General features: G+C 55.2%; 1 protein-coding gene across 2 annotated transcripts; it reads left to right on the top strand.

Annotated features, from left to right (window-relative positions):
- The first annotated feature begins 10 nt into the window (after positions 1–10).
- Positions 11–9,056, top strand: DNAJB5 (DnaJ (Hsp40) homolog, subfamily B, member 5). Of its 2 annotated transcripts, XM_011980085.1 has the most exons (5): positions 11–470; positions 1,307–1,451; positions 3,830–4,074; positions 6,887–7,488; positions 7,647–9,056. In XM_011980085.1, the coding sequence occupies exons 1-5, from the start codon at positions 308–310 to the stop codon at positions 7,878–7,880; spliced, it is 1,389 nt and encodes a 462-aa protein (XP_011835475.1). In that variant the 5' UTR covers positions 11–307; the 3' UTR covers positions 7,881–9,056. The 2 variants fall into 2 exon arrangements, with proteins under 2 accessions (XP_011835475.1, XP_011835476.1); XM_011980086.1 differs by lacking the exon at positions 1,307–1,451 and having other exon boundaries at positions 280–470.
- The last annotated feature ends 381 nt before the right edge of the window (positions 9,057–9,437 follow it).

Here is a 9,437-nt window from a genome sequence, read left to right on the forward strand (position 1 = left end):
ACCCGGAGATTGGACTAATATAGTTGCCCCGGGCTCGGGTCTGAGTCTCAGGCACGAACCAATGAAATCAAAGGCCGAGTGGCGTTGCCGCCCTCTGTCTTTTTCACCAATGGCACGACAAGATGGCAAAGAGGCGTGGTTGAGTGATCCCAGAGGGCGCCAATCAGATCCATACCAATCACTGCCTGGAATGTGTGCGCGTGTGGCCGGGTGACAGGGGCGGAGGATGGGCGGCCATCACCAGGCCGCTTGTTGAAAATTGCCCAATCACAGCAGAGGCTGAACTGAGTGACGGGAAGGCGGTTCAATGGGCGGCGCGGAGGCGGAGCCGTGGGGGCGGGCTCCCGGTCCCGCTGTCGGCGGCCGGCGGGCAGGCGACTCCTGTCCCGGGTGGAGGCGGCGGAGCCGGAGCCGGGGGAGGGGGCAGCGGCTGTCTCACGGACCACGGCGGCGCCCGCAGCTCCTCACCGGTGAGGGCGCCGAGCCAGGACTCGGGGGTCCCGGGAGCGGGGCGTCGCGAAGCCAGGGCTCCTGGTGTTGGAGGGTTGGGACACTGAGGGCCCGTAGGCTCTGCTGCCGTGGGGGTGCGGGGCCCTGGGGTCTGCAGGGTGCTCGGAGTCCTCGACCCGGGCTTGGCTGTTACAGGGGGCAGCCAGCGTCTGAGCCGGGGAGGGGAGGGGAGGGGAGGGTCGGGTCGGACCGGACCAGATTGGGTTCTGTGGGACGGAGGCGTCTGTGAGCAGGCCAGCCAGCCAGAGCGGGTGACATCACCGACCACCCTCCCCCGCCCGAGCCCCCTCCCCTCCTCTCCTCGCCGCGCCTTTTGTCCCGGCCGAGCTCCGCTCTGCCCCGCCCATCCGCGAGGGAGGAGACTCCCGTCAGTGACTTCATTGAGTAGGTTCTTGGGGATTGGGGTCGGGTCCTCCCCAGGGAGAGGCGACAGGAGCTCACTGCCTCTCGGGCCCTCACAATCACACCTGTCACAGGTACACACGCTGCCACTCACAAACACACGCTTGCACTCCCAGCCTCACTGACACGCTGCCATACAGCCGCTCACAGCCAGCCAGACACTGCTGCACCTGAGAGCAGGTGGCCACGGGTCCTCTCCCTTCACTCTCCACACCTGGGGATCAGGTCCGGCACCTGCTGCGCCAGACAGGCCTTGCTGGGCACGCGCCTCTGAGAGTCCGAGGAGGTGGCTTCCAGAGCTGCAGCACTTCAGGCCGGCTCCGGTGGAGCGATCAGAGGTGAGGGGCTTGGCTGGGCATGTTTAAGCGCACAGTGCTCTCCTGCCCACCCCCAGCAGCACCCCCACTACAGGCCCGAGGAGCTTTCCGGAGCTTCCCACACTCCTGGGGAGAAGACTTCTTAGCCAGCTTGATGTTTAAAATTCAGCTGGAGCCCTTAAAACTTCGAGCGTGGACGCTGAATGGGTTTGTAAAGTTTCGGTAAGTCCCTCCGGAGAAGGGCACTCATACCCATACCCAGTCAAACCCTCCACACGGCCATCCCTTCCATTTCCTTCCTGCTTCCTCCACCTCATCCTCATCCCCTCCCTGACATACAGGGACCCCTCTCCTGCCTCACCTACATATTTGAATGAATTGCACCCCTTATCATTCCTCTTATCTCAAACCCTTCAGGTATCCATTTTCCACAGACATTTCCTCCAGTATTTCAACTCTCTACATTCCTCCCTTTCAACCCATCATTAACCCATTTTCCACCTCAGCCATTTCCACTTGTCACTCATCCCCCTCCATCAGTACATCATTTTCGGTATCAGCCATCTCCCCTCCCTGTACCTCAACAGTCCCCCTTGCCATTTTCTCCCCATTTTTCCTTCCTGCCTCTACCTTAACATCCTCCTCATTCTTCTCCATCAAAGGCAGTGCCATGCCATGGGGCTCCTTTGTCATTCCAACACGTGGCCTGTGGGTAGGGGGGAAGGGAAGGAGGGAGGAAAGCAGAAGTAGAAAAAGGAGGCAGATCCTGAAAGAGCTTGCCCTGTATCTGTGGAGGCAAGAGATGTATGGGCCTAGAGCAGCTAGCAGGTGGGTACCAGGGAGGAAGCTGGCCGGGTGTGGAGGTAACGCAGGGACAGGAAAAGGAGGTGGGTGGTTGGTGAACTGTTCCACTGGCCCTCTGCCTGGAAGCTGCTGTAGTTCTCTGGGGGCACCCTCTTGGTGTGCTAGGGTTCCTTCCCAGTCCCAGGGAGAAGAAGGTGTGGGTTGAGGCAGAAATGGCAGACCACCCCCAGCTCCCTCTCAGACGGCTTTTGCTGCCATTTCTGAAAATGGCTGCCCCCCCCCGCCCAGGGTGCTCTTTCTTCTCTGCCTCTCCCAATCCCCCCCTCTACATCTCCCCCACAGACGTGACATGCTGGTGGGGGGTGATGGGGGAGTACCCGCCTTTGTTGAGCCTTTTCTTCGTCAGAGAAAGGTGACTCCCAGAACCATGAGTCAACCCAGCCACCTGCAGCAGAGCCTATGGGGGCAGAAGTGAGGCCATTGTCCCTGCCCACCTAGGGCCTTGGGCACCTCCCCCTTACCCGGTTACAGCCCTCACTCCTGCCAGGACACCCTGTACACCTCCCTTCTGTGAAGCAGTCAGAGGCAGAAAGGCAGGTCTCAGCTGTGGCTGCCAGCCTAGGACATTGCTAGAAAGACTCTGGTTCTCCTGGCTTTGGCAGGGGTTGGCCAAGTCTCAGAAGGGCTGAGAATGGTTTCTGGCCATTCCCCCAGAGAGCTCTAGCTACAGGAAAGTCCCCCTTCCCCTGATATCCACCACAGACACACCGATGGAGGGAGACTGGAATGGAAGAATTTGGGTTGTGCGTTTCTCTTAAAACAAATGCTCCTGCACCCACCTTAAAAGGGACTCAGAGGAATATGGGTCTGACACTGGGCCAGATCCTAAACTGCAGGGCGGACTGGGGCACGGGGTGGGGCTAGGAGAGTATTAAGGAAATGGTGGTTGGTTAGTGCCCAATTGTCTCCTAACAGCTGGGGTTTAAAAAGTCCTGTCCCCAGGATGCTTTTGTTCACTCACACTGGTGCTTAGGTGGCACAACCCTCACAGTTTTGTGTGTAGACGCTGGGAAATAAGGGAACCGTTGCCCTGGTTGGGGGAAGGACAGTATCGCACCCCCTGCTAATGAGGGAGTTGGAAACAGCAGTTTCCAAAGGCTGTGAGTCACCCTGTGATCTGAGTCACACGTGAGGCTTAGCATCTTCAGGGGGTGGGGGCGGGGAGGCCTGGGGTCTCCAATGGCAGAGAGAACTCCAGACACCCATTCCCTGACTCAGTCTGGCTGGCCAGGACAGCTGGCGGAAGACCCAGGCCTGTTCCCAGTCCTGGGCCACTGCCCCAGCTGCCCTCAGCCTGGGCACCATGCCTGAGGTGTGGCGTAGGAGACCACGATGCTCAGGTGACCTCACCCGTTACACTGACCTTCGCCAGCTCCTGTGTGTGGGTCGCTCAGTCCATGGTGCCACCTCACTCAGCAGGGCCTCTCAGGGGTCCTCAGACTGGCCCAAGGACCAGGGCCTCCGCCTAGCCCCAAGAGTGGGCCACAACCTTCATTTTCCTGCTGGGAAAACCCAGGAGGTGAGGACGGAATCACAGAATTCTAGAATGTCAGAGCCGGAAGAGATCATCTAGTCCAAACCTTTCATTTTACAGATGGGGGGGATACAGGCCCACAGAACAGGCATGACCTGCTGAAGGTTACCCAGGGAGTCATTTAGGGATTGCAAGATCATCAGGAACAGGGCTGGGGCAGAAGAGGAGAAGGCATCAAGTCTTGGCCCTGGGTTTCTTTCAGAAACAAGGAGACCAGTGCTGGTCCAGTGGCTGTGATGGGAAAAGATTATTACAAGATTCTTGGGATCCCATCGGGGGCTAATGAGGATGAGATCAAGAAAGCCTACCGGAAGATGGCCTTGAAGTACCACCCAGACAAGAATAAAGAACCCAACGCTGAGGAGAAGTTTAAGGAGATTGCAGAGGCCTATGATGTGCTGAGTGACCCCAAGAAACGGGGCCTGTATGACCAGTATGGGGAGGAAGGTAAGAGGGCAGCACTCTAGCCCAATCCCAGACCCCTCTGCTTGGTAGAGGTCCTGGGTGCACCAGTTTGTGTAGCAGGGAACTGGAGGCTGTGGAGGGGTGAGGGTGGCACGGGTTTCCAGCACTGCCACCCAGAGGAGACGGGAGCCCACCCACTACCCAGCTCAGCTCACCCTAGTTCTCCCCGCCTCTCTATGCTCCCTCCCTCCTTGGGTTCAGGCCTTAGAGAGGTCTGAAGCAAGAGCCAGAGGCCTTCCCCGCCCTTCTTTCCTTCCCAGCCTTATTAGTCCTGCCTGAAGTCTCTGCTGCTTCATTGGCTGATGGGGAAGGTTGGGGAGAGGGAGTGTGTGGCTCTCTGAGGACAGAGCATTTACATGCATCAGCATAAAAGTCTGGCCCTTAAGCAGCCTGGGAATTAACTACCAGAGCTCTGAGCAGAAATGGTTTTCCCCTTCTCTCCCCCAGTCCTGCCTGCTTCTGGCCAGCAGAACAGAGGTGGAGCTTTGCCTCCCAGAGGAAGTGGCAGGGATCCAAGGGTGGAAGGGGAACTGCTGCTGGCATCTTCCCCCTTCCCTGGGGTAGCTGGTGGCCATGGGGGGGAGGCAGGAAAGGCCCAAATAAAGCCTCTGAGAGGGAGGCCCCTCCCAGCACATCCCACGGCCATGATGTAGCTGCTAATTCTGGGCCTGCCCCTCAGGGCTGCCTGCCACCCGCCAGCCACAGGCACCTGTCAGGCTATATTAAGAGACATTGTCACGCTGAGGACTCTCCTTCCTGGGAAGAACTGTCCTTCCTCCCCAACAGAATCCACCTTTCTTTCACATTCTCTTCCTCTTCACCCTCCCCATTCTATCCTCAAAACTAAATGGGCTAATCATATGTAGATAAGAAGGTTATTTTCTTCCCCTCCTCCTGGCCTTGTGTTCCATGCCCCTCTGTGCACCCTCATCCTCCCAACTCCCTCTTCGTATTCTCCATGCTGCCGGTTCCTTCCATTCTTCCTGCCTACCTCCTAGACATGCCAACCCTCAGATTCACCAGATACCGGCTGGCACCCCCAGTATTCTTCCAGCTAAGACATTTTTCTCTCTGGCATGGAGCAATGGGAGGGATAGGAGTGGGAAAGAGGGAAGCAGTGCAGACACCATGCCACCATGTGACCTGTCTTGGAATTGCACCCATTCCTCCATCAGCCTCACCTTTGTTTAGAAAGAAGGCAGGAGCTGGGAGAGCTCCCCGGAGATACTTCACCCCTTCTGCCTAAGTGAAGGGGTCCAGACGCCAGGTTCTAATGCAGAACCCCATCCCAGGAGGGCCCCTGAGGATGCGGCATGGCCTAAAGGGGACCTCCATGACCTGGGGAGGGAGAAGCAGCTTAGAAATGTTGGTTATATTTCTGTCCACCCTGCCCAATCCCCAGCAGCCATCTATTATAGAGCAGTTTTACACACAGACTCCGTGTGCAGCTCCAGCAAGGGACAAGTTGCTCCCAGCTTGAAAGGGGGTAGCAGTGGAAGAACAGAAATCCCTATAGAGAGAATTACCCCTTCCCTTCATCATCGGTCCAGCCTCCCTCCCTCTCTCACCAAGCTCTGCCAGGCTGCTTACACTTGCTTGATAATCAGCCCCTCGATAGAAGGAAAGAAGAGATCCTAGGTCTTGGGGGAGGGGTGAAGAGGCAGCTGCCACAAGTCCCTGAACCGTCTGCCACTTGTCCTCTCTAGTGAAACTCAAATCTGCCCTTGTGGTTCCAGGAAATAAGAGGCTAATTTAGGCTCAGATCTCCATGATCAGTTGAAATTCTAGATAAATGGCCTCAAAGAGAAGGGTCTCTTTCCTAGCCTAGATCCCATCCATAGTCTCCATATTCCAGAGCAGTTTTCAGTGTGAACCCTCTCCCCCCATCCCCCACTACCGCCAGCACCTCCTCCTCTGCAAGAAAGCTGCCTCCAGGAATCTGAGCCCCTTAGGACCCGACAGAGAGAGCAGCTAAGGTCACCACCTGCCACGTGCCAGCCCATTCATGCATTTTGGTTGCTCAACATTAGGTGTGGGATATGGAGTTCGCTGTTGTATAACTCCAGGGAGCTCCATTCCCATTGTAGTCTATGTCTGTACAATGTGTGAATGACACTCCCTAAAGTTGTGTAACACCGAGCAGAGTGTGGGAACAAAGCATTTGAAAATTTTTTCTAGAAAAATATCTCTTCATCTCCAAGCTAATGAGCTTTCCCACTTTTTAAGGCCTCCTGATTTCCCATTTCAGCAGGAGTCAGGGAAAGAGGAAATACTGCTAGAAGCAGAGTGAAAGTGGTCTTCCTCCTGGGTTGCATCCCTACCCTATTTACGACTGTTCACTTACCAGCCCCCTCTGTGGTCACATCCTGTCTGATTGCCCCTTGTCCTGTATGTCTTTGGAGATAAGCAAAGATTTGGGAACCAGGTATGACTTGTAATGTGATACCAGGCTAGTCATTCAAAGCTTTTTGAGACACCTTTGGACCATGAATATGTGGAAAAGATTACAGGACTGGAAGTCACATCCTCTAAGTCCTCTAGTCCTGGCTTTTCCACCTATTGGGTAAGCCAACCTCTTTGAATCTCAAGTTGTGCATTGTTATTAAATATATAATTAGGAATGAAAAATAATCTTGCCAGAAGCCTTTCTTACTCTATTAGCCTGGCCCGCTCTGTGGGATTTAAATGTTGCCTCTTTCTCTAGGCCTGTGAACTGGGAGCTAGAGGGCAGGGGGAAGACACTGGGGTGGGGCCAGGATGAGCCACACTGCCCCTAACTTCTCCTCCCCTCTAGGCCTGAAGACCGGCGGTGGCACATCAGGTGGCTCCAGTGGCTCCTTTCACTACACCTTTCATGGGGACCCCCATGCCACCTTTGCCTCCTTCTTTGGTGGCTCCAACCCCTTCGATATCTTCTTTGCCAGCAGCCGCTCCACTCGGCCCTTCAGTGGCTTTGACCCAGATGACATGGATGTGGATGAAGATGAGGACCCATTTGGTGCTTTCGGCCGTTTTGGCTTCAATGGGCTGAGTAGGGGTCCGAGGCGAGCGCCAGAACCACTGTACCCTCGGCGCAAGGTGCAGGATCCCCCAGTGGTGCACGAGCTGCGGGTGTCCCTGGAGGAGATCTACCATGGCTCCACCAAGCGCATGAAGATCACAAGGCGTCGCCTCAACCCTGATGGGCGAACTGTGCGCACCGAGGACAAGATCCTGCACATAGTCATCAAGCGCGGCTGGAAGGAAGGCACCAAGATCACCTTCCCCAAAGAGGGTGACGCCACACCTGACAACATCCCTGCTGACATCGTCTTTGTGCTCAAAGACAAGCCCCATGCACACTTCCGTCGAGATGGCACCAACGTGCTCTACAGTGCCCTGATCAGCCTCAAGGAGGTGGGGCCTAGTCAGGCTGTGTGTGTGTGCTGGGGAGATGGTGGGGACATTCCCCCTCTTCCTGCCAGCTGGCACATTCTTTCCCCACTCAATCTATTTCCTTCCTTCCCACTCACCTTGCCCCACCTTTTCCTCACTTTCTGCTTCGTCTTCCCCAGGCGCTGTGTGGCTGCACTGTGAACATTCCCACCATCGACGGCCGAGTGATCCCTTTGCCCTGCAATGATGTCATCAAACCAGGCACCGTGAAGAGACTCCGTGGGGAGGGCCTTCCCTTCCCCAAAGTGCCAACTCAGCGGGGAGACCTCATTGTTGAGTTCAAAGTTCGCTTCCCAGACAGATTAACACCACAGACAAGACAGATCCTTAAGCAGCACCTACCCTGTTCCTAGGCTCTGCCCCAGCCAGTCCAGAGCCTACCACAGCAATACCCCCAACACTCACTTCCACTCAATGTGCACCCAGCTTGATGTCCACTGGACACTGGCAAATTTTTTCTAAAATGCAAAAAAAAGCCACTGGTTTTCAGGAAAGTGTTCCTGTCCCTGACCCTTTCAGAGCTGGGCTGCCTGGGGGGAGTGGGAGGGAGGTGGGGAGAGCTAGCCCAGGCCAGGGGTCAATGTTCATGTCACTAGCTTTGAATCCAGTTTCCACTGCAGTGGCTGGAGAGTGACCTGAGTGCTACTTGAAGATATGTAGAGATTCCTTATCCATGCCTGTACATAGCATGTCCTTCTCCCCTCAGCTTTGCTAATACCAGTCCCCTCCCTTCCCTTTGGCTTCCTGCTGTTGGGGGCAGAAGAGAATAGAAAGGACATTGCTTTCTCAGCCCCACCCCCAGGTCCACAGTGTCTGAGGTTATGGCACACATATTCATGCACAAGAAGCACTCACCTAGAGCTGTCTGTGCCTCTCTGGGAGAGAGGAGAGGGGATAAGAAGGGAAGGTTCACAACCTGTGAACAGGGACTTGAGCACGAGACACTTTTCATCTGGAGCAGGGTGGTGAGCTCCTCAGCAGCCTCCGCAACAGCTGCCCTGCCTACACCCACAGAGCTGGAGGTTCTATCCTCCCTGCTGCTCTCAGGAGTGTTAAAGGGTGGAGGGCAGGGAACGGGGCCTGAGGTATTAAGGCTAAGAGGTTGGGGGCAGGGCCCATGTCCCAGCCTTCATTAGGAAGGGAAAGGGCTTTGGGGTCAGGTGGCAGCTATCCCCCACCAAGAGATTCAGGGTCACAGGTTTTTCCCCACACCTCTGAACTCAGGGCCTAGCCACCCCCAAACTTCCAAATCCCACTTTTGTGATATGTGAAGCTACTTATTTCTTACCCTTGGAGGCTGTGTGGGGAATTTCCAGCCCTTTCATGCCTGTGTGATCCCGCCCCACCCCCACAGTTGTATAAAGGTCATAGTGAAGGAGCTGGGGGAAGACTGCTTCAGCCAGATCCTGGGGTGGGGTGTTTAGGTTTTCTCACTTTGACAAGCCCCTGAATGTTTTTATAGTAGTTTTTTTGTATTTTTTTGTAATGACAGTATTATGTAAAAAATAAAGTATTTTAAAAATATGGCATCTGAGCAGGAGCAACAAACCAGGGATGGGGGTGGGTGAGGAGGGCCACTGTCACCCTCCCTCCCGGGCTCTGGTCACCGTTGAGAAGTCCAAGCAGGCCCTCAGTATAAGCTGAAGCTGACCCCTGCCTTCCTCTAAGCCTCCTGGGATTTCTAAAACATATGCTCCAAGCACAGCACAGACAGAAAGTACCACTCAGCTATTAGAGGAAACATCTATTTGGGAAGGAAAAATATCCCTGCTCATGAGAGACAGAGACCATTGTCTTCAGATGCTCTAGCATGAAAACAAATAGATTTTCTCTTCTTGTCTAAATTTTCTCTGAGTCAGATAAATTTTCCTTCTAGGAGAAAATTTATCTTCTAGGAGGGGATGGAGGAC

Source organism: Mandrillus leucophaeus, unplaced genomic scaffold, assembly GCF_000951045.1.
Source record: "Mandrillus leucophaeus isolate KB7577 unplaced genomic scaffold, Mleu.le_1.0 Scaffold208, whole genome shotgun sequence".
Lineage (NCBI taxonomy): Eukaryota > Metazoa > Chordata > Mammalia > Primates > Cercopithecidae > Mandrillus > Mandrillus leucophaeus.

Bases quoted from the DNA above. Each gene is read 5' to 3' on its own strand.
- DNAJB5 (XM_011980085.1), top strand. From the start codon at position 308: ATGGGCGGCGCGGAGGCGGAGCCGTGGGGGCGGGCTCCCGGTCCCGCT. The intron at 471-1,306 runs GTGAGGGCGCCG...GCCCACCCCCAG, and splicing joins GCGCCCGCAGCTCCTCACCG to CAGCACCCCCACTACAGGCC. The intron at 7,489-7,646 runs GTGGGGCCTAGT...CGTCTTCCCCAG, and splicing joins CCCTGATCAGCCTCAAGGAG to GCGCTGTGTGGCTGCACTGT.